The 25,138-nt window shown below is 47.8% G+C and overlaps 1 protein-coding gene across 1 annotated transcript in view; it reads right to left on the bottom strand.

Moving 5' to 3' along the window:
- ACSL6 (acyl-CoA synthetase long chain family member 6) overlaps window positions 1–22,359 on the bottom strand; it is a 44,115-nt gene extending 21,756 nt beyond the window's left edge. The window contains 9 exon segments of the mRNA XM_058815514.1: window positions 2,864–2,915; window positions 3,885–3,917; window positions 4,798–4,976; window positions 5,645–5,744; window positions 5,866–5,967; window positions 6,371–6,435; window positions 7,222–7,336; window positions 8,946–9,166; window positions 22,339–22,359. Of these exon segments, the coding sequence (XP_058671497.1) occupies window positions 2,864–2,915; window positions 3,885–3,917; window positions 4,798–4,976; window positions 5,645–5,744; window positions 5,866–5,967; window positions 6,371–6,435; window positions 7,222–7,336; window positions 8,946–9,140 (841 nt within the window). The 5' untranslated portion in view covers window positions 9,141–9,166; window positions 22,339–22,359.
- Window positions 22,360–25,138: the final 2,779 nt, after the last annotated feature.

The following is a 25,138-nucleotide window of genomic DNA, read 5'->3' as shown; positions in this document are numbered from 1 at the left end:
ACTCCACCTCTGACTTGAATGCAGATCCAGCATCTCTGCCATGCCTGGAAGCAGTGTTAACATCCTGACTCCTTCTTCAGCCTCCTTCTTCTTGCACAGGCTCAACACCCTGGACAGGCTGCAGTGATGATAGTGTCAAAGCAGAGCAGCAGTGCTGGAGCCAGGAGAGCCTTCATCAGGAGAAATCCAGAACAAACCATGCTGTTATGGGACAGCTGCAGCTTTTTGGGCTGGGGGACTCTTGTAAGCTTTAACCTTCCTTAGTAGTTCTCAGAGTTAACCTAGCAAAAATGGGTGCCCCTTTCTATGAGCTCTTTCCCAGAATCACCACTTTGAGAGAAGAGGGTTGGCAGGGATGCTGCTCTTCTATTTAAAAAAATCAATGCCATTTCTGTAACACTGTTCTTGTTTGAATTTCCTCACAAAGACAGGCCTAGTGAGTGTCCTGTTACAGAATGGATACCTGCAATCCATCAATAATCCAGGAATGTCAAGGCCTCCTTATCTTGGTGCCAGGCTTGTTTGATAGTTCTCATAAGCAATAGTAGAACTTTTAAAAGAATAGAAGAACCTTTTCCACATTGCCAAAAGGGTCTTTCAAGTGCTCCAGCACAAATGTGATGGTGTGATCCATCAGTGTTCTGGGATGCAAGCACTTTCCTCCCCAGGGGAGCTCTGACTAAAAGGAACATGCGCTGGCCATGCTGAGAAACCATTGGGAAGCAATTTTGATCCACCTGATCAGTGGATCCTTGAGGGAATGACAGTTGATTGATTTCTCTGGAGTAGCCAACATGAAAAATTGTATCCTGACAGTTTGGGGATATCTATATATCTTTGGCCCATTTCCAAGTGCTGATGGCTTCTTGGCACAGCCATGGAAGTTGCTCTTTTCATCCAAGATCAGTAACCTCAGCCTCTCTTTTCTCCCTGAGGAGGCATTGGGGCATCTGGTCCTGTCAAAGAAAAGCAAGTGTTAAAGTCTGCTCCTGGGGAATTCTTTGCAATTCTACAATTTTCAGGAGACAAATTCTAGAGCAGAGGTTTTTTTCACACCATACAAAAATATTTAAAGCCCTTTGGAACTGGAAAAGCCCTAGAGAATATATCCTTTGGAAGAAAATTCTAAATTTAGTCACTAAAAATTACATGGGCTATATAAAACTCTTACATCAAAGCACAATGTAGAAAACAGACCAGAGTGTTGATGCAACCTCTGGAAAATGCAGAGAGTGATGTGCAAAGTCCTGCAGCAGCAGAGGATGGGCTCATGCATCACAAATCATTGCTATGAAATGTTCAGTTTGAGATGATTTGCAAAATTGGAAATCTCTGATTTGGATTGGAGAAGGGAAATGAACTTCCTGATTGTCCTATTTCTGTAACTCTGGCCATGCTTCTAAGAAAAGCACAAAATCGGAAACTGGCCCATGATTACATCTGCAAATGAAAAGGAAAATCACAAGAAACCTTCTCTATGCAGAATTTCTTATTTAGAAATTAAAATGTCAACAACAACGTGACTAGAAGAATAATTGCAGAATTTCTTATTTAGAAATAAAAATGTCAACAATAACGTGACTTGAAAAATAATTGCTCTGCACTTGAACATGCACAGAAACACACTGTGCCCTGCTGCATCCACAGCATGGCTCCTTCCATTTCCACTGCTCCCATTTGTGCCCAGCCACTTTGCACTCACTCTGTGCATGGCTGTGATGTTCATGTCCAGCACTGAGGTCAGTCTTTCCCATTTAGGAATTCCCAGTGCTGGAACAGAGCAGAGTCACAGGCTCCTTTACCTCAGTGCCCTGCCCTGGGCACTCTGAAGTGCAGATATCAAATCTAAGGACCATACACAAAGGTAAAATACCCAAACCCTTTTAATACACCTTGAGCTTGTACTTGGAGCTGATACAGCAGTTGCCTACCTGGTCTGCAGCACAAGTCTTCTCTGTGAGGTGGAGGATGAAGGTGTTCCCTCGTGCTCAGCCTGACCCACCATCTGAGGAGCACCAGCATCTTCTGCTGACACCAAACTGAGGATGCTTTGGTGTAGGACCAAGCATTAGGCAATCCCAAGAGCACAAGTGGATCTGGAAGAGCTGCTCCAGCAGTGCCTGGAGCATGGACCTTCTCTGCAGGCAAGTGTGAAAGCAGTGTCCCAGGCAGTGATGCCTTGTGCATCAGCCCACACAGCTTTCAGGGACATGTTACAGAGGCTGAGCTCTCAAGAGTAGGAAACTCCTGCAAGCTGATGAAGACCAGGGTCTGAAGAGAGGAGAAAGAACTGCCTCTGCTAAGAACAGGCAGGAAAATTATGCTGCCCCTCTCTCCAAGAAAAAGAGGCCAGCAACACATGAGTACCAGCACCAGGCTCATCCCAAACCTCCCCAGCACTTGGTGTCATAAGCAACACACAAGAAGAGGAGACAGAGGTGACAAGAACCTTGGTGAGGCTGGAGACATCAATGTGCTTAGGATACAGAGAATGGAAAGCTCTGGAACCACATTTTAGGTTTTTTTGATTTTTGTAAATATTTGCAAAAGATAAATACCAATCAACCAAGTGCTTCACAACTACACAACAAAATGGGAAGCAGAGACATGGGTGGATTTTCAGACAACTGGGAAATCATACTGGCAAAATGTATGTCAGAGAATTTATTGAAAAATAAATATATTGTTATTTTTAATTTGCAATCTACAGAAGTATATAAACCTATATATTCTTAAATATTAAAAATGCCTAGAAATATCATTGCCATATCAGTATAACAGCACATTTGTATGTATTGAGGTTGGATTCATAATTAATTTCATAAGATATTCTAACATTTCTAGATTAAAATGCCTCTTTTACCTGTAGTGCCACTAGTAAAACACACAATTGACAGATCTTCTGGTCGAGGAGGCTAGAAATACAAAAGGAGATTAAGAAAATCACATCAGTCAAATGCAGATGTGTCAGTGGTAGAGACTGTTGACATTGTAGAAACCTAAAGATCAAACCAATTATGTTTTTGCTCTGACAAGAAAAAAAAAAAGCTAGAATTCCCCTCAGCATATATAACCAGGATTCTTCAACTGATGCAGGCTCTATTCCTGCCTTTATGCTGTGCTCCAGCTGCACTAAGGGCATGCTTTAGTGTTTGTCTCACAGTTAGCATTTTCCAGTCCACCACCTGTATCTTTAGACACGTGGGACAGCTTGAGATAATTCATCATTTTCCAGGTCAATTCTGCAAAGAACTCTACAACAGGGACAAGATTCCAAAGCTGCTGATTGTTCCCATTTCCAGCAGCATCTCTGTATTCTCAGCACCGCCCCATACGTGCACTATTTTGGGTCATTAATGATTAAATAAACCCTTGAATATCAGAAGCTGCTTTTGAGAGTTTTGTATGAGTATGAGCAGCCAGTGAAAAATATCAAAGCAATTTTCCCAAAATATCCCATATAAATACTGCCAAGTAGTGCTTCTGAACTATAGGAACCCCAGCAGAAAGTGAAGGGTACAGAGACATTCCAGTGCCACCAGGGTAAGGTAGTGGAATTAGGATAGCTTAACAATGGCATTTAATTACTGTCCCATTAACACATTCATAGCAGGATGGGCTATCTCAATTAAGTGTTCCAGGTAGAGGGAATAAAGCAAATACTGCACATTGTTCCCTATGGGGGTGGTGAAGCTCTGGCACAGGCTGCCCAGGGAAGCTGTGGCTGTCCCATTCCTGAAAATGCTCAAGGCCAGATTGGACAGGACTTGGAGCAACCAAGCACCCATGGAAGGTGTCCCAGAATATGGCAGGGGGGTGGAACAAGAGCTTTAAGGTCCTTCCTGTGTAGTTGTAAGTGGGAAAAGCAACAAGCCAACACTCACCACAGGCACATGTCGATTCTCACGGCCACAGTCCTGGAAGAGATGAAAGCAACAAAAGTGATTTCCACCTTAATTCCTGCAGTGTAACCCATTTGCTAATAATCTGCAAACCACTAAGGGAGAGTGTGAGCTAAAGCAGACAAATTCCTAGGTGGCACTGAGGCCATCTTCATTGTCCTGAGTTACTCATTATCCTGAGTTTCTTGCCTCAACGGTAGTGCCTTCCTTGGATTTCAAGGAGTGTTTGGTTTGGTTGAGCTGCATCCAGGGTGTTTCAAACAAGTGTGAGGCTGTAGGCTTACACGTAGTGTGGGTGAGGGTCCATAGTGACACAGAGTCCCCAGGCAGGTACAAAGGAGAGCTGCTTTATTGCAAAAACCAGGCCTTTTTAAGGAGTTTGTCCATCATCAGTTACATAGTTTTAAAGCATAACAAACATAATTCAACCAACCACCATACAGCACAATGTGAACACGCAATTTTTATAACTTGTGAATACACAAGTTATATTACTTGTTTTCCTACCCCTATTTCAGCTGAGTCTCTTTCCCACAGTCCTTTTCTGCTTAGCTAAAGTAACTGAGCCATGACTTTACAAGGCCTTCCTTTTGTGAAGTTTTACTTATTGGTAACATTGCATGAGGACAATGTCTCAAATAACAATCCCCTTCCCATGCTTAAATAACAGCTGATAGCATACTTGAGGATCAAGAATTGAAATGTTGGCTCTGCTATCAACAAGGAATAACACCAAGAGGCAAATGCACCAAGCATTAGCATTATCAGCCACAAGCTGCTCTTTTGTGCTCTCCAGACACTGAACCTGGCACACAATTCACAAGTCCCTGTGCAATGTACTGTCTTTTTACAGATATTACAAAAAATAGTAAAAGGGGAGAGAGAGCAAACTCACCTCCACCTCCTGCATGGTCTGGATGCGAACCCCACAGCTCTTCCCTCTCTCTGTCAGCTCCTTCTCAAACGGGTCCATCAGGATGATAGACCTCAGGCCTGGTGTTTCTTTCCTCTCCACATGGTCGAGGAGTATCTTGGCTTTTTCAGGCTTGTCACAAATGACTGTGGAAATGTCAGCTGCAAGAAAAACAGCCAAACAAGCTGTTTGCAGTAAATCTTCTTTAATGCAAGATTAGCTCATAGCTAACACTATATCAGTTCTGATAGTCAGTCCAGGCTACACCAGAAATCCCAGCATACAGCACATGCTTCTCTTGAAAAATGAGGAAAAAATGCAGTCTTAGGTAACCTAAGTCAATGACAAAGCTGTGGCTGACATTTATGATTATTCTGGGAGTCTGTTCAAAATATTAAAATTGGTCCCCACATGCATTAAAAAATCTAGGAGGCAAAATATCAAGCAACACAGGAGTGGGTGGACACATTCCCACATCCAGAGCAGCCCTTATCTATGGCTATGCACAACTGGGCATGTGGAAAATGCAACAGAGGCAGCACAGGGACACAGGGCTTCTCAGGAACTTCTCTGAGTGAATTTAAGACACTCAACAAGTATAATCACAGTGTCCCACCCCTGGAAGTTTTGATGGCCAGGCTGGATGAGGCTTGGAGTAACCTGGTGTAGTGTGCCCCTGCCAATGAAGAGGAGTTGGAACCAGATGAGGGTTTAAGGTCCCTTCCAACCCAAACCATTCTAGGATTCTATGATCATCTGTCTTTTAGAAGCAGAAAATGAACCATTCTGAGCAACAGGACTGAGAAAATCACATCAGTTTGGATGTTACCTGTGTTGACAATGTACCGAATGGCTCCAGGACCTAAGGTGTCATACAGGGGAACCACCACCATGGAATAGGTGTAGCAAGCCAGCTCAGAGATGATCCACTGAAGGAGAACATGGAAGCACAAAGGTGAGAAGGGGCCTCGAGAGCAGATATACCTTGAGAACAAGCTGACAGGTCAGGAACTTTATTAATACAATATGAAGTTGGATATAAAATCTCACCTCTGGGCGGTTTTGAGCGAAGACGCCAATGAACTGCTTTGTGGATGGCTTGCAGCCCTGCTGCAAAAGGCCTGAACCCAGAGCTTCTGCTCTTTCAGCCACCTGGAATTTGGAGAGGAAAAAATACATAAAAAAAGAGGAACATAATGATACCAAATTAAGCAAAGACTTACAGGAAGGCTCTCCAATTATTGTATTTCCTATCTAAAAGTCCAGTTTTTATGTTATCATGAACCATCATTAGCTGAGTAGTAGTTGATGAGGTCGGTGATGCCCCGTGGCTCCAGAGTGCCTCAGTGCTGCTTTCAGGAGTGGGCTCATGGCATGGAGCCAGCCCCTGAAAGCTGACACACCCATGTAACACCTGGATGTGCCAGGGTGGGGACAGCAGGAAGCATCACATGCTGCATGAGCAACCCCCTGGTCTAACGTGCAGGCACTCCAACACCCCATCTTGTGTTGGGCAGGGGAAGAGGATGCACAGTGGGTGTCACATCCAGCTCACCTCCTTGTAGGACAGCCACTGGTAGGGCTGCTTGGGCTTCCTGAACCCCAGGCAGGGGCCATTCTCTGAAAGACACAAGCAGAGATGATGAGTTATGGAGAGGCAGTGCCAGGAGTTAACACATAGGGCCATGATGTGGGGGAGCCCTCCAGGAATAAATCCATAGTTAATGGGTTGGTTCTCACAGCAATCCCCAGCAAATTACACACACAAGTGCATCTGATGGGAGACAAGCTGCTGGGAGCCCCCAAAAAGGGCTCAGTCCTCCCACTGACAGCAGCAGTTTGCCCCAAACAGCCTCATTAAAAGACACTTCTCCAAAGGTCACATGAGCATTGGTGTCTGATAAGGGCACTCATCCCACTGCCTTTTGTGCTGCCTTTTGATTTAAAAAGGTAAAAACGACTATATTTAGCCCAGCCTACTCTGGAGGAAGGTAAAACAACACGCAGCAGTGCGTGACCAGATGAAAATTTGAAAAGTTTGAATAATTTGCTAATGGTACCTACTTGCAGGAATCCATTCCTCCACACACCTACCGAGTCCTTCATCTACCCCTGTCTTGTGGGGCAGAATATGTGCAGATCTGGGGTTTTTTATTGTACCAAAAATACTAATCTGACCATGACATTGCTAAATCCAATGAGGCAGGACACCATAAACAGCAGACATGGAAATAGTTTGGTAGAGCAGGGAAGAGTTATCATGGCTCTTTGGAGTGGGAAGTGATGTCTCAAGTGTGTGAGAGCTCTGTGACGATACCAGTGACCATGGGGTAAGGACACCTGCATGGCCTGGTCCCCACCTCTCCCAGCTTCTGCTCCTAAGCCTCCTCACCACTGTGCTCTCACCAGAGATGCTGAATCCCCTCCTGAAGACCTCGTACATGGTCCTGGCATCATCGTAGTAGTGCGTCAGCAGCTGCGGGCTGTCCCCGATCACCGAGCGGCGCGCCCCAGCCAGGCCCTGCGTGACACAAGGTGACACAAGGTGACACAGCCAGCAGCACTGCTCCAGGGTGGGACATGGGGAAACCCCCACCATAAAGCAGTACACTCCCCAAATGCCAGCAAGAGCTCTGTGATCACCACCTGCCCCAAGAACCAAAGGGATGACAGAGGGGGGACATTGACCTCAGCACCTCAGGGATAGGGAGAGCCCTCTGGTCACAGAGGAGCACTTGACCCAGCTCCTTGTCACTGAGATCATTGATATTGCCCTAGGGAATTTAATAGGGAATTATGGATCTGGAAGTAATGGAGTGGGGATGTGCTAGGGGAAGCAACTGCTCTGGGCTCCCCAGGTCTCCAAGACTAGCACCATGAGCACTTCCACAAGGACATCCAGGCCAACATGAAGGACAGACCAAGGCAGAGCCCAGCCTCCAGTGCCAGGAGCTCAGCAGAGGTATTTTAGGAGTGGACAACCAGGGTGAGAATGAGCAAACCAGGACTGCATGGGAGCAAAAGAAAAAAAAAAGTAACTAAAGCCCTAATCACAGGGAAAAATTATCTTGAAAAATGTTAATTCCTCCCACCCTTTTAAAAAGCTGTTGGAATTAAAGACAATGACGTCTTAGGGGGAGCATCACAAAAGGCTTTAAAAATTCTCATCCCACTTTCAGATATTAAAATAAGTGGAGACAATACTCAGAAACATTTCTGTTCTTTAAGACAGAGCGACATCATTAAAGTAATTTGCAAGGATAACAATTAGTAACTCCTCAGCCTCTAAGCATGGGTTCAGGTTTACTTTTTCTTACTATCATCAAGTTAGCAGCACCAAATTCAGCAATGGGTGCACATGAAGACTGCCAGGTGATCTGGTCTCATCAGCTGTTGCCTTTCAGTTGTTTCTCCCATGCAATGGCAGTGCCTCTAATTTTTTGCAACAGATGGTTGAACAAAGCTAAGACCAAAATTTTACTGAAAATCTAAGAGAATAACATGTACTCTGTATTCTAGTTTATTAGTTTACAGGAAAAGGTGAAGTGATGGGGTGAAGTGATCTTGGCACAGTGCATTACATGGTTGATTTCAGGATGAGGTTGGGGAACTAACAAAACAACAACAACAAAAAAGACTTTCTGGTGTGCCCTGTGGACATAGATCTGTAGAAACAAGTCCAGAGGAGCCATGAAGGTGATTAGAGGAATGGGACACCTACCCTATGAGGAAATGCTGAGAGAGTTGGGGTTGTTCAACCTGAAGAAGAGAAGGCTCTGGGGAGACCTTAATGAGAGGGGCTGGAAAGGGACTTTTTGCAAGGGCACATAGTGATAGAACAAGTAGTGGCTTCACACTGAAATAAAGTGGGTTTAAATTAGATGCTAGAAATAAGTTCTCTCCTGTGAGGGTGGCGAGGCCCTGGCACAGGCTGCCCAGACAAGCTGTGGCAGCCCCGTTCCTGCAAGTGTCAAAGGCCAGGCTGGATGGAGCTTGGAACAGCCTGGTCTAGTACCCATGGCAGGCAGTTGGAATGAGATCATCTTTAAGGAAGGTCCCTTGCAACCCAATCCATGCTGTGACTTCCAGGCATGCAGACCTTGGGGAAAGCCAGCGGGGGTTGCCCTCACCTCAACTTCTTCCGACTGCATGCGCAGGTCGCAGGGCGGCTTCACAGCACGCGGCCGGCTGGCGAACCAGTAGGCCACGACGGCGGCAAAGGCGCCCAGGCCCACCAGCGCCGTGGCCGGCAGGTTGCGGAAGAACTGGCTGAGGTCATCGAACTCGGGCAGCCGCAGGCTCCGCAGGATCTCCTGAGCCTGCATCTTCTCCACCAGCGAAACTGCAACCTCTGCAAGAGCCACAGGGATGGGTCAGGCCGGGTGAGGTCAGGCTGCGGAGGGGCAGAGGCAGTGCGGGGCTCGGGGAAAAGGAGAACGTGCTTTGCCTCATCAGCCATCGCAGACACCCTGCTCTGCTGAGCCAGGGGCTGCCTGCCAGCGGCCACCCTAACTGAGAAAAACTGCATCTGTGGAAGAGACAGAAGAAAGGACGAAGCATCCATAGCAGGGTGAGCTGGAACAGACAGCTCACTCCCTAAGGACAGCTGAGTACCAGTGTACAGGAAGTGATGCAGTTGCAGTTATCTGGAGTGAGAGATGCTGGGACAGGCTCCAGGATCCAGCTAGGACCCCTCAGGGCTGCCAGGAGCTTTCTCTGCCTCCCCTGAGCAGGACTGCACAGACAGTTGTGCTGGGCTCACAGAGTGGGAGCTGCTCCTGGGAAAGGCAAGGTCACGCTGTGGATCAGGCATTGATCTAGACTCTGCCACAGCAGGTTATCCTGCTTTTCCCTTTTGCACAAACAGAAAAAGCCACCAGAGAGAAGGAGCCAAGCAGGTGGCTCACTGCTCCAGAGAGGTCAGGCGGTCCCCTGGGGACTCGTGTTTGGGCATTGAGTGCACAAGGAGCATTTTAAAAAACTCCTGTTTACAGAAGAGCCCTGTATCAGCTCCTCGCTGAGGAGTCCCCAGTATCGGCCAGCCCTCTGAGGAATGAGACAAGCAGGTGCTGCCCAGGGGGAATCCAAACAGTTCAGGTTTCCCACAGCTCTATTTATGACTTTACAAGAGTCAAGGTCTTAAAAAAGTTTTTCAGCCACATGAGCCCAGGCAGCCCTTTCCCTCTTGCCCTCTGGCCTTGCTCCAGCTTGTGGAGTTCAATGGCTTCACTTCCATGAGGGGGCCAGGACTTCCCACACAACAGCACCACTAACACAAACCTGCTTTTTTCCTCCTGGGAGCAGTGTCTGGGCTGCACTATCCTGAAATCCTGAGGGTCAGGACTACCCTCTAGTAGCCTTCTCCTGTGTTTGTGCCAGGTGAGCATTGGGGCTGGCACAGGCCAGGTGGTGAAGACAGGGGCATCCCTTGCACAGGGCTCTGGAGAAGGTTGGTAAGTTTGCAGCCACCATAACAAACAATTAACCTCACTCACTTTTGCGCTGTGAAATGGTGAGGGCAGCAGCAAGGGGACAGCAACACAGAGCCCATGCTCAGGGTCATCCATCTCCCCTGGAGAGCTCTGGCCCAAATGTCCCTCTGGCCCCATGCTGCTCCCTGATGCTGGCCAACATCTCACAGCCACCTCTGCTCCCAGAGAACTCCTGACTCTGCAAACCTCTGGGACCACAACCAGCCTCTTCAAGAATGGTTAAACCCCTCCAATAATCACATCCAGATGACGTCACTGGGAGATATCCACCATCCTCCTGAGATCTGAGGACTTTTTCAGAAATTTCCACATGTGATAAAATACTGACTCTGGAACTGAATAATGTTGGTATGAACTGTGAGGGTGGTGAGGCACTGGCACAGCTTGCCCAGAGAAGCTGTGGATGCCCCATCCCTGGAAGTTCAAGGACAGGCTGCATGGAGCTTGGAGGAACCTGGTCTAATGTAAGGAGTCCCTGGTCATGGCAGAGCAGTTGGAACTGGATGAGCTTCAGGGTCCCTTTCAATCTAAAACATTCTAGGATAGAATGATTCTACGGACGGAAACAGAGTACTGATTTCTCCCCTCAATATTTCTCAACACCAGACTATGAAAAGCAGCCTGACAAACACACTCTTACTACAAAAACTAGGAGAGCTTAGCAAGGGAGCTATTAATTTACTGCTGAATTGCCTATTTGTGAAAAAGCATTTCAGCAAGTCCCAATTAAGACAGTCTGCTCCCAGAAACAGCCTGTCCCACCAAAAGCAGCCACCCAGCTTGCTGGTTACACTGAAATCCTGGGAATTACTCTCTCAACAGCAGCCTGTAAGTGCTGTTTTGTATCCATCTGTGCAGTTAAGTTGAAAATGGAAAGCTGGGAAGGTGCCTGTGGGAACAGCACTGCCATGGGGGGATGCTTGGCTACAGCCATATGCTTCTGCCCTGCTCGGCTCCAGGGATTGCCTGGGTAGAAGCAGGACTAGGCCTTTACACCCATCTGGGTCGAGGGCATCCATGGACATGCAGACCTCATAGCATCAACAGAAGGGTCACGAGAGTCAGGACTGCAATTTCTGTTCACATTCAATTTTGGCACTGCAGAGTTCACACAAGTTGCCTTTCACAAGAGTTAATGCTGGGTTTTGCATCCTCAGGTGATTCATGATAAGTCCACACTTGATCTGCTCAGAGCAGTCAACCTTCCCTGGGATGGTGGCCAGGAAAGGGCCCAGGCTTGTTTGGCATTATCAGAGAGAACTGCCTCACCCCTCCCTATACCTACAGACAGAGGGGTCAGGGTGCTGGCTCACAGCCTCCTCTGACAGGTCATGACAAGCAGGTGAGCACCTCATGGTCACACGCTCTGGGAATACATTTCTCATGTGATCAGGAAAATAAATCATAGTAATTGAAACCCAGCACAGTTGGGCTGGGTTACCCATCAGCAAGGCAGTGTTGCACTCCAGACTGCACAGCAAGCAGCTGCTGCTGTCACCTCAGGATCAGCAGCAGGATGCTCTCCACACCCCTTCTCTACATTTCTGTTACCTCTGTGCCCCATTTCTGCTACCTCTTGGCCCCATTTCTGTTGCCAGAAGTGGATCTAGCAGCCTGCTGCAATTCATGTTCCCCACAAGTAAGCAGCCCTGGGTGCCAGCAAGCAGAGCATGGCACCCATGCATGTGGCACATGGAAACACTGACATTTCCATTTATTCCAAATGGCACTTCACATCAATGGAATTCCAAAATATTCCCATGGCAAAGAAAAGAGAAACAAATACGCGAGGAAGGACAGAAAAAAGTGGTTTGGAGGAAGGAAGGAAGGAAGAAGTGCTGGAGACGTGCCAAGAGAGCACAGCCATGGGTAAGAGCTGGGGGGGTGCCTGGCACAGGGGAATTTCCCAGCCTGGGTCTGGGCTGAGCAGGGCTCCTGCAGCCTTGGGGCAGCCAGCAGTGACACTGGGCTCCAGGGCACCCACCAGCCTGTGTTCACAGCAATCACCCACAGAACAGGGCTTATTTATTTATTTTGGCAACAAAAGGCTCTCTTTTACAAATCAGTTTTCATCTTTTTCTCCTGGAAGTGATTCTGTAACTCCAGTTGGAGTTCAGTGACATAAGCCAGTGTGGGAACAGCCTCAGACTACTGGTGTGTGCCTAATGCAATTAAAATCTTACTGGTCCTGTGCAGCCACACAATCACATCCTCCCTACCATTCCATCAGTGCCTGCTTGGGAAGAACAACTCCTGTTGGGGCATCCATATCCTCCTGCCCCATGCACTCATGGTGGGGTGGGGAAAGGGCAGGTGAACCATTTTATCCTGGAAAATGGGCAAAGTGTCCCATCACTGTCCCTTTATTTGAGCCCCAAAAAAGGCTATTTACATTGGACTTCCACAGCACAAAACCAAACCCAAATAAGCAGCTTTTCAATATGTCTGAGAGAATTAACAGGTTGCAGTGGGGAACTGCAAAGCAGAACCAGTGCCATGCAGTGGCTCAGAGCACAGAGACCCTCTGCTTCTCCCAGAGCAAGCTGGAATATCCCTTCAGCCAGCAGTCACCATGGATCCGTGTCCTTGGCTACAGCACTGGCTGCTCACTCATTTCACTGAGGAAACAGAATTTCCAGGATCTAAAACATCTCAATCTAGACAGGCTGATTTGGAGGGATTTCACGCCAGTGAAACACTACAAGCCTTTTGAACTCTTTTCTCATGTTCAGTTCTGCAGAGCCCAGACCCTGAGATTTATAGTTGTTTTCCTGAAATGGGGTCAGTGACAGAACATTTGCACAAAGAAGCATCCAGCAAAACTTGAACCACACTTCTTCACCTTCCTGTACAGAACAAAAAACACGCCAGTGCTCTGTGCAGAGGGCTTGGGGGAATTTGCAATAGGGATCCAAATCACAAATGGCACTCAAATTATGACTATGCACTACAAGAGAGTTTCCATTTGCCAAGGGGAAAGGGAAAATCAGCATTCCCAGGGACACATAAAATTATTAGTCAGACTGCATCACTGGAAACCATTTGTTTATTTAAATGGAAGCTGTTGCAATAATTAACATCTTCATGAAAACATGCACAGAGGCTGTCACAGCCATGCAGGCAGAGGCATTTGGGGATGTTGTATATTGCTTGCAGAGTATAATCATTTTTATTTTTCCTTTTTCCTCAGACTCCATGTAGGCTCCTGGGAGGAGCCCCTGCCATTAAATGCAGCTCAGTACCTCTGACCTTCTCCAGCTTGGCCAGGGAGCTCCTGGGACACCACAGGCTGTGAATTCCTAATCACTGCTGTAATTAAAACCAGAGAGGTGATGCCAAGTCAGCCTCTGCTCTGCAGCTCCACAAGTTTTCCCTGTGTGGGCACAGAGAATGAGAAGCTGGATAAGCCTTCAGCCTTCATCCTGAAGCCAGTGTGGGTTAGGGCTGGGCTCAGGTGAGGAAGGGGGACACTGACCACTCTGCAGCAGGAGGCTGGGCTCACATTCCTCTAGATTTTATGGGAGCAAGTGAGCTAATGAGATCTCCTGTTACAGACTGTGCTGTACCTCAGCCACAAAATACACAGTTCAATCCAAACCTTCAGATTTCTTCTCACTTGTTTTATTTAAACATGAAAAATTGGAAAACTCATGGCACTTGGTCACCTTTCTATTTTCAACTAGAGATCAGGTCAATTTATTGTTTTAATGATTTTACACTATAGCGTTTATGGAAGTGGTAATGCCACGCTTTACAGCAGAACAAAACCAGTGTTAATTACTGAGAGAAAATGCCATTACGTATTTGCTGGGCATTACAGAGAGCTACTGAAAACCTTACAGAAAATTCCCTGCTGTAAGAGAGGAAGCCAGGCAGTCTGCAAGCTTGCAAACTGCTTGAGAAAGAGGTGTGTTAAACATCAAGGGGAAAATAAAAACAGCAGAAGTGGGGGAAATAGGAACACCAGAAGTATCTGAAACAATGAAAGAATCACTGTGTGGAAATCCAGTAAGCAGCCCCAAAATGAAGCAGGAGACAAGCAATACTTGGCTCACATAGTTGTGTAGGACATCTAACAGATTCTGTCCCACATGCAGCTGTGCTATAAACACATGACCACAACAGTGACCCAAAATACTTCACTGCTTGTCCTACATCCCTCCAGAGCAGCCTGGGCAGGGGTGACCCCACAGCCCTGACCCACCACACGCACAGGGACCCTCTGTACTCTGCAGGGGCTAATCAGCCACACATGCAATTCAGCAATTACTAGGATTATTGATCAAACCAAGGCTAATACTGCCTAAAACTTTCCGAAACCATACCTGCTTTTTTCTCCTCTAACATGGAGGAAAAATATAGAGAACTTCTCTATTTCACTATAGCCCTTTTCTCCATTTAATGCTTCTCACCTTCAGACACACCACCCTAAGCCAATCTCTCACAGCCTCCACATGATGTATCACTGCTTTGATTTTTGGGACAGCACATTTTCATAAAAACTGTGTTTTCCATTTAAAAAATGCCCCCTAGCTAACCAAAACCAGACCAAACTGAACTCTTACAGGTGCCTAATTTTACCCACTGAGCAAAATAATTGCCTCTCCAGTGCACAACCACAATTACTGTGTTTTACTTAGATCATGCAATTCTTTGCAGGGTCAAATAATAATAGAGGACTCAATGCCAAAGCATTTGGCCTCATTGACTGTGGTTCCACTACAACTCAATGAGTTATAATTTGGAAGGGGAAAAAAAAGAGGGGAAAGAAAAGGAACTGGTTTTGAGATAAAATTTCTTTTTTTGGATTATTATGCCAGTGCTCAGGCATCAAAAGAGAGGGTGAGAAGCAATGGATAGCAAACAAGGGAGGACAGGCCCACAGTGCCTGTGAGGCTGTTGCACTTCTCTGGGGAGCAGATGCTAGAAAAGCACCCCATGATCCAGAAATGTTATAAAAGCAGTTTATAACTTTTATATTCTATTTTTACGAACAAAGAATATCCTTCTCCGTTTCCTTTGAGAATCAGACCCATCCAATCTGTGAAACTGGCCTTTTGCCAGCATGACTATTAAAGAGCAGGGTTTCAATAGTACCTAAGCCTCTCTAGTTCAAATTGCTTTTGTGCTGGCAGAGCTGCCTGGGGGCTCAGTGCACCCCAAACTCAGGGTCTGGGCACTGGAGCACACATGGGGCTGCAGCAACACCACCAGGGCCTGTCCCCATGCCCCTGCTCCCCATCACCCTCTCCCAGGGCACTCCCTCCCACTCAGTAAGGCAGGGTTATCCACAATGGAAAAAGGCTTTGCATCCAGGTCAAGCCTTGCATCTGTAGGAGAATAAAGCAAATAAACTTTATGGCAAGGAGGGCAGCAGTGCTTTCCTGTGTCCCCTGGTGAGTGAGTGAGTGAGTGAGTGAAGCACAGGGATGGATGAAAGAGACCAGTTCAGCATCAGCATGTAGTTGGGGCTGTGGTATAAACTTGGCCCAATGGTGCATTATTTTTTTGGAGAGATAGGCAGCTTCACTCAGGACAGAAGGAATGTCTCAGAGAAAAGGCTGCTGAAGTACTGGTCCTATTTATACCCAGTATTTACACACATTATATATCTGCATGTGTGGATGTAAATGCTTGTGTGTGCATGTGCATATATATATAAAAAGCAGAATTTCTCCCTACATATATATTTATAATATATATATAAAAAGCAGAATTTCCCCCTACTCTCTGTAACTGATGATTAACAGCATTAATTGCATAATACCATGTGCCTCTAGCATTACTGTAGAAACATCTCACTCCTTAAAAAACTCTAAGTTTAAAGCAGCTGGTGCATTAACAGCCTGGGTGTGACCATGGCACCACATTTCCCCATGGCTCCTGGGGACAGAGCCAATGGCAGACACAGCACTGGGCTCAGGAGCTTTGCTGACCTTCCAGCTTCCATCCACCTTCCTGACATCCCCAACCCCAAAGGCAGGGCCCAGACAAAGGATGGAATCTCCAAGCAACCAGAGGAGCAGCACTAGCCTCTGCTCCCTCCTGCTCTGCACTGCTGGGAAATGTATTTGCAAAACAGAAGATCTTTGCAAGCATCCACTAAAAAGGGGAAAATGCTAACAAGGAGCTCAATGTCCTGAAAGAGACCAGTAATCACACATAAATAGAAGTATTTAAAGTATCTGAAATATCTACAGCGTATTGGTCGCTTGCCTAGAGAAATTATTCAATAAATAATTCAGTGCTATGCAGAGATCTTTAGACATTTGAGATCTTTCTGAGAGCAAAATCCAGCCCCCAGCTGTCTGGAAATGCTCCTTGCTCAGAGCCATGCATGGACCACTAACCCATCCTCATGTCTCTGCATTGAGTCCCTCTTCATCCACTGATGCCAAATCCTCATGGGAAGCTCTGTCCTCCATCCCACACCTCCTCACCCACTCAGCACAGCTCAAACATGCGGACCAACATAAAAATACCTTTTGCACCCCTGAGCAGAGTGGTGTAGCAGTCCTCAGAAGCCACTATGACTCACACATATGGAAAAGCCATGCCTGGGAATCTGCTCCAAATCTGCCACTCCTCTGGATAACGAAGCATCAGGAAGCCAGAGCAAGCATTTTAAGTTTCATACCAAAAGGGAAAAGCTCAACAACTCTGCTGTCTCTGAAGTCTGTCAGTTGCCTAAGGCACAGTAACAAAAAAGCTCCCTCCTCTAACTGCTGAAATATCCTGAAAAGGTTACCCAGCACCAGCATGAGCCAGAGTCATGAGGTTTCATTGACCAGGCTAAAACCCTCAGCCTGTGGTTGCAGGATGGAGTTCAGATGGGAAAACCTAAATGGGATATTTTTGCATTCAATATCCTCCCCATCACATTCCTCTTGTTCCCCTTATGCCAATGTAGCTTCTGTGTACTCACCTCAAGTGAGCTCAGGCCATTCCTTCAAGCTAAAACATAACCCAGCCAGAAGGAAAAGCAAACCACCACAGTTGTGGGGTTTTCTGGCTGTCTTCAGCTCTCTGGAGCCTGCTCACAAGTGTGCCAAAATCAGCACAGGGGCTGCAAAGTTCCATCTGGGGAAACCAGAGCCTGATCCTCCCCATTGCCTTCCCTGGCTCACAGGCAGCACAGCCCACAGGAGCATCCCATTGAGGTGGCTAAAGCAGGAGAGAATTTGCCACTCAGCCTTATGGCAAAGCTTGCAGGTGGTGGCAGTGAACCCTGCAAATGCTTTCTGGGCTTGTGCTGAAGTGCCATGTGCTGCTGGCATTGTCCCACAGGGCTGGAACCTGACAGAGCATCATGGGGCTGCTTTTGCCAGGGCTGGGGCTTTGTTCTGCACACTGCTCACAGAACATCTGCAGAGCTCCCCCCTTCCCAAAAGTACACATAAGTAATTGCCAGCTTCAGTTCTCATGAAGAATGAGGTTTGTTGGGTTGGGTTTCGGCTTTTTAAAATTTTTTTACTGACATTGATGGTTGATTGTCCCATATACTATATGATTCCTGAATACTCTGTGTCAGGCAGCAAACAAACAACTTAAAGAATAGCATAAAAATAATTATCTGGGGCAGAGTACAAAGAGAAGTACTGAATGGAAAGGGAGAAGGGAGCTGCACCCCTGACAGCTGGCTTGGCAGAGAGGAGATGTGAAGGTGCTTTGCAAAGAGCTGGATGGCTTGTTGCCAGGGAAAGTTTTGATGTTGCCTTTCAATACTGAATTTAAATGAACCTTAGTACAGTCTGTAGAGGCCCGGTCCAGCTAAGAACCCCAATGACCTGAAGGCTCTGCAGCAGTGTCAGTGCTGGGCATTGCAGAGGTGCAGGGACCCAGGAGGGATGCACTCCCCTCCTCAGCTCACTGCCTGGCCCATTTTCAGTCTCTCCACATGAACATGCCCTAGCCAGGCCCTCTGTGGCCATCTCACCCTACAAAGCCCCTAGGCCATGGGAGGCAGGGAAGAAGCTGATACCACAAGCTTGCATTGCCCTGGCTGCTGAGGGCTGGCTCTGCTGTCCCCACAGCAGGTCACTGCCACACAAGGACACACATGCAGGCAGATTCCTGCACTGCCAGTTGCTCTCCATGACCGTTCACACCCTGCCCTTGGCTGCACCTGGAGGGTCACTGTGTGACACTGGTGACAGGGATACAGGGACAGTGATGAAGGGGGAGCCTGGCTGCTCTCCTGATGCACACACAAACTACAGAGGCCTGATTCCTGCTGGCAGGGTAGGATGGATGATCCCAACTCACCCCACTGCTGGACTGGCCCTGAGGAGCCCCTCACCTTATGCCCATGCTGGGGCACATGGCTGTTGGCACAGAAATTACTGTCCTGCTATAATATCAGAAAAAGTGGTTGGTTTACAAGCAAATCCCCACTTGGCATGATCAGATGGCATCCTGGTGCCAGGGTGAGGTCCTGTCCTCCCTGCATGGCTCCCTGACCCACCACACACCCACCTCCAGCCCTGCCTGGAGCACAGCTTGGGGAGCCCACACAGGCTGGGATGCCCCATCATATTCCAGGCCTGCCAGAGCAAGGAGTGCTCCTGAGCATCTGCCCCTTCCATCACTCCCACACCCACCCTGCCTTTCCCAGGCACCAGCACAAATATTTGTGCACCACTCCAGGGGTACTGATCCAGCTGCAAACCTTTCTGGGTTCATTGCTGCCGTTTCTTTTGGCAGCAGCACCAGAACAAATGGTTTCTGAATAACACTCTGAGGATCCTGCCAGCCAGTTGCATTCAGGCAAGCATGGGAGTGCTTCATCCAAAGTGAAACAGAAAACTAAACAAGCTCATAACAGAAAATCTTCCATAATTCTTAGGACATGATACAGTGGCATGCCCAGAGTTAATCCTGCAGGGAAGAACAGGAATGTTTTAAACACCTATTCCAAGTCAAGTGTTAACCTGCCTTGTCTCTCTGACAGCTCAGACTGGACCAAAACACTTATTTGGTCAAACTTCAATTTTGTGTTGCCTTCTGCAATATCAACAATTATGTAGCAAGTGTTCACAGCAGGGCTAAGCAGGCCAGACTGCAGCTGGCATTGCCTCCAGCCATGAAGGTCCTGGAAATTTGGCCTGTTGCTGTCTGCAGGAGGTTGTCTGTGCATTATCACACCACAGATTTTCATCTTCTGCTGCAGATGTAAAGAGACACCTCACAGTTTGGGCCACATGACAGCCAAACACTGCCTTTATTATTATAAGGAGCAATTCTTTTTATGCCAATCCTAGAGCTTGAAGAGCTCCAATACTTACTGACCTGCCACTGCAGTTAAAGCAAAGCCATATGAAAAAGGAGAGGGCTGAAAGGCTCTGCCAGCTCTGTGTCAAACACATGCCCATACAGACAGTATTACAACTGTCACACTGGAAACTGAAACGAGAAAATGACATCAAAATGGGAGCTTACAAAAAAGTAACAGTAGTGTCACTAACCATAACAAATAGAGTTGTTTCCCTCTCTTAGAGTAATCTGACTGTAATTAGACCAGGTTAGTTAACAAGAAAGTGCCCTGCAAGTTCATGGGATCACAGATCGGTTGGAAGAGACACTGAAGATCACCCAGCCACCCCCCACACAGTGGGCAGAGATGCCCTTCACTAGGGCAGATTGCTCAGGGCTCCATCCAACCTGGCCCTGCAGCTGTAGTGCTTTTTTAAGGACCCTGTCTGCACAGATGGGAAGGAGTGAGGGGGTACCAAAGGTTAAGTACACATGGAGAGAGCAGAGTTTTATCCAGACCCTGTGTACACAGAACTGTGACTGCCTGAATCCGCTCCAAGTTTTATCCCAAAACAAACCAGAAACTGAAGGCAGCTTTGAAAGTTGTTCGAGGCTTATTTGGCAACCTTGCAGTGCAGTGAGGGGCAAGAAAATAAAGAGGCAGGCCATGTGCCAGAAACCCAACGGAAGGCAAGTGCCCCCTGCCCCTGCAGGTGGGGGACAGCAGCAGGGACACAGAGGGGCAGGAGCAGCCTGATGCAGCAGCCTTGCCCTGCACAGACCTGCCGGCTCCTGCCGTGCCCTCTGCCTGCCTGGGCCCGGTGCCAGTAGCCTCCAGTCAGAACTGAAACACACTGCCTGCAAGAGCCAGAGCTTCTCAAAATAATCTCTTCTGTGCTCAGGAGTATCACCATGCTTTTAAAGGAACACAACTTGATGTTTCTCTCTTGCGTGGTATCAGTAAAAGCAGAGTGATTAGTGCAGAAAGGCTCCTGGTGTCAGGGACACTCAGTGCCCAGGTGCAGCAGGTTTTTCCAGGAGGCCCCACAGTGCCCACAGCCACCCCTGCAGCTGACCCACCACATGGCACAGCTCCAGCAGCAGGCAGGGACCCTCTACCATCCAGGAGGCTCTCTGAAACTGCTGAAAGCATCATCCTCCCCTTCTCATCACATCTCCAACCTGCTCTGTCCCCAGCATGCCAAAGGATGGGATGCCCCAGCAACAGGCACATACACAACACAGCAAGACAGAAAACACACTATGTCCAGATAGGGCATTTCATGGCTACAGATCAGGTTTTCACGTTCTGTCCCTGACACCAAGGTGCAACCCCATGAGCTCTCACACCCCACACAGCAGCAGGCTCATCCCATGTGGATGGAGCATGTTCATGGTTCTATGCTTGAGGAAAGTGGGACTGCACGGCATGGAATTAGAACATCACACACTGCATGCTTGCAACCTACCACTGCTGCATAGCTTTGGCAAAGGCAAGTTTTGTCACCAGCTCCAGGAGCTCCCTCAGGCAGGGACATACATTGCAAAGAGGCTGCACTTTAGTCTGGGTGGCTGAAAGTTGAGACACAGAGAGCATAGAAACCAGCAGGATGTCACAGAATTCCAATCATTTAGGTTAGAAAAGCCCTCTAAGATTATCGAGTCTAACCATTCCCCCAGCACTGCCAGGCTCGCCACTAAACTGTGTCCCAAAGTGCCAAATCCACACATTTTTTAAATCCCTCTGTGGATGGCGACTCCACCATTCTCCTGGGCAGCCTCTTCCAGAGCTGAAAAATTCTTCTGGTGAAGAAATTGTTCTTAATATCCAACCTAAACTTCCCCAGGCACACTTTGAGGTCACTTAATCTTGTTCCTCCACTTGCTGCTTGGGAGGAGACAAACCTCCCCACCAGCTTCAACCTCCTTTGTAGAGTGATAAGGTCCCTTCTGAACCTCCTTTTCTCCAGGCTGAGCTCCCCCAGCTGCTCCTTATCCAGCTTGTGCTCCACACCCTTCCTCAGCCCCACTGCCCCTCTCTAAACACACTCCAACACCTCTGTGTCTTCCTTGGAGTGAGGGGCCCAAAACTCAACATAGGATTTGAGGTCAACCACAACTAAACAGGTGTGACATGCTCCACAGAGCTCCCGCTGTGCGGCGAAACGAGCCCCGATCTGTAGGGTCAAGAGTTTGGGGCAATGAACTAAGAGGGGCAGAGCGCACCAGGGAAGCCGCAGTGCCGGGCTCCGTCTCTGCATCCCAGTGAATTTGCCCCCACGCAGGTAGAGCTGTCTTCCCCGCTGACCCCAGGGCTGCCGGGGATGTCTCCAGCCCCAGGGCTGTCCCCCCGCAGCCCACGCGGGACCTGCGGGGCAGCTGCCTCCAGCGCCGGGAGCTCCAGCCGGAGCCGGGCAGGAGCTCTTCCCGCTCAGGCTGCTGGAAACACGCGAACCGCGGGAAAATGCCAAAGCCACGTGCCAGTGTCCCCCAGGAGCTGTCCCGCATCCCCCCAAGAACGAGCCCACCCACCCACAGCCCCGGCTCCCTCTGCACCGCAGCTCTGCCCCCGCTCTGCTTAGGCTTGGATTTGCTCGGCATTCCGGAGCCCGGCTCCGCTGGAGCCCGCGGGGCCCCGGGGATGGGGGTCCCGTGTGGAGCCCCCCGGGCCCTCCCAGACCCAGCCGAGCCCTGCCCGGACGCAGCTCCCGGATCCCCCCGGGATCCCCCGGCTCCTCGGAAGCACTGTGATAATAACAATGAACCCGCCGGGACTCACCATCCGCCGGTGCCGCCGCTGCCCGCTCAGCTCATGGCCGGGGCTCTGCCCTGCCGAGCCCCGCACAGAACTGCTGACTCCAGGCCGTCCCTCCCCCTCCCATCCGCAAACGGCTGAAAGAAGTTAAGCTTGGCTAATATCGGCTTAGGCTGAATTAGCGCAGCAGCAGCGATGCCCGCTGTAACCCTTGAGCTTCCACACCCGGCGGTGGGAGCCGCCTCCCAGAGGAAAACCCACCCTCTCCGCTCCTGAATATTTCAGCAGTTTCGCACATCTCTGTCATACTGGAGGATTTACAGGCTCGAAGAAACGCTTCTGGGTGTAAAACCTTTCTGCAACTGCGCAGTTTAAAATTAGAAACGGTTTTTTTTTTTTCTTTTTCTGCAGGAAAAGTCACCATAAAAGAAAGTTTCCGACAAAAGAAAGTCTGTACCACCAGTTCAGGTCTGCTGAAATAGAAACTTCATAGGTCGGATATCGGCAGATATTTAAATGGGCAGATGGTGGCAGGACAAAGGGAATGGCTTCCCACTGACAGAGAGCAGGGTTAGATGGGATATTGGGAAGAAATTCTTCCCTGTGAGGGCGGTGAGACACGGGAGCAGGCTGTCCTGGGAAGCTGGGGATGCCCCACCCCTGGATGTCCAAGGCCAGATTGGACAGGGCTTGGAGCAACCTGGTCTAGTGGAAGGTGTCCGTGCCCATGGCAGAGGGATTGGAACTGGGTGACCTTAAAGGACCCTTCCAACCCAAAACACTCTGTGATGATCGAGTAGAATAAATACAAATCCCCTGAATCAATAAAATAGTAAGAGTAATTATTGCCAGTAACATCATCCTCATACTGTTATATATATTAACAGAAAAAGCCCAACACCCCTGGTATTCCAGCCCCAACCAGGTTTTGTTAATTCACACTCAAAACAGCAAGACCAGAACTTTGAAATTCATTTGTCATGGTAAATTACTGACATTTACATTTGAGAATCTGGCTGAGATATTCTCAACTACAAGAGCATTCCTTTCAACTGGAAACCAACAGACCAACAGTGTCTGATAGCTTTCAACTCCCCTCTCCTGAGCAAAGATAACAGGGGTGTGCCACCCCTGGGCCCCCTTGCTCCATATCATCATGTTATTTACTGCTCATTTTTTACTGTTCAATTCCTGCTTAGGACTCTGGCTTTTAGGAAGGCATTTGAGGGGTCCTCCCTTCTAGAAGCTGAATACCTGGCATTACTAACACTGAAATTATTGTTTTCCTCTACTCCTTTTTTTCCTGGCTGGCTCTCCAGAAATGCTTGGCTGAAAAGGGGGGAACAGAGGGTGAGAAGCTATGTGAGGACTTACTATTACCATAGTTAATAAAGTTTCTGTCTGACCTGTCCTAAATTTTACTTGTGATATTGGAGTTTGTAAAGGAGAATTCTCAAAGAACACTTAATATCCATGAATGAAGAGACTATTTAATGAGATTTCAGGCAAGATTGTAAAATATTGCTCCTTCGGGTCACATGGAGGATGTTCTGCAATCAGGCTTAATTCATCAAAGTGCCAGAGTGGGGCAGGGAGTACTAGACTGAATGGTCTGCAGGTGCAAATCAGCATCACAGTGCTGGCTTAATGGGACCTCAGCAATATTCACCAGCTCAGATTCCTGCCCCTTTGTTCTTTATGAGCCACAGCTTGACAGAATCTTTGTAGCCAGGAAAATATTTCAGGTGTGTGAACGGTTCTGGGCTGGCTGGGTGCTTCAGTGCCAGTAGCCCAGAGTCTCAGCATATCTGTGTTCATGCTGAAATGCCCTAAAGGGGAGGTGGGAATCCTGATTTCAAATGAGTATTGGATTAAAACCAACATACTGTGCTATGGAACTCTTCTTTCAAGCTCCTTCTGGTAAGGGCTGGTCTTGCCTACCAAGATGAAGCTCACCATGGGCAATATGCCCTCGGTATAAGTGGTGAGATTGAGTAAAACACGTTTCATGGTAGAGTCTGACCCTTTTACCCGCTCTGTAAGTACCCTGAGCAGTAATTCCCTTTCTCTTGTTTTGCTTTCATTGCAGTACATACGCACATGGACTCACTCTCTGAAACAACCATTGGGGATATCTGAGGGAGAACAAAGAGAGGAAGCTGGATGTGGGCTGCCTACCTTAAGGGAAAAATGATGCAAGCATACTCTAAGTAATAAACTGAATAAAAGCTTTCACTCTGCCCCAGAATTTTCTGCCAGGTAATTTGCAGGGCAGAGTGAGGGGGACAGGGCTTTATGGCAAGACAACCTAATATTTTGGACTCACAGGCAAGAGAAAGCATTGAGTAGCAGGGATGTTTATACTAGCACAAAGGAAATTAGACTTCACCTTTTGTGCTCAGTCTAAAGCCCAATAAGACCCACCTACCAGTAAAATCAGTGGAAAGACTTCAAAGAACTGGGATTTGGCTGAGACCTGACCCATCCAGGATGGGATGCAAAAAAAGATGTATCAGTAAGCACAGTGCATTTAATGATCCCAGCCAAAGACAAAGAGTCCTATAAAAGAGAGTAATCTATGTAATCTCTCTGTCCTTTTATACTTTATCAAAAATAATGAGAAACGCAGATTAAGATTGAATTTTAAACATTGCTGCTTTTAGCCAGGAGAATACAGGATAGAACATGGTGTAATGGTTTTAAACTAAAAGATGGCCAATTCAGACTAGATATAAGGGATGATTTTTTTATAACGAAGGTGGTGACACACTGGCACAGGTTGTCCAGAGCAGCTATGGATGCCTCAGCCCTGAAAATGTTCAAG

This window comes from Ammospiza caudacuta, chromosome 16 (genome assembly GCF_027887145.1).
Source record: "Ammospiza caudacuta isolate bAmmCau1 chromosome 16, bAmmCau1.pri, whole genome shotgun sequence".
NCBI classification, from domain to species: Eukaryota; Metazoa; Chordata; class Aves; order Passeriformes; family Passerellidae; genus Ammospiza; species Ammospiza caudacuta.
Note: the sequence above shows the minus strand (reverse complement) of the source record. Positions and strands in the feature narration are given on the sequence as shown.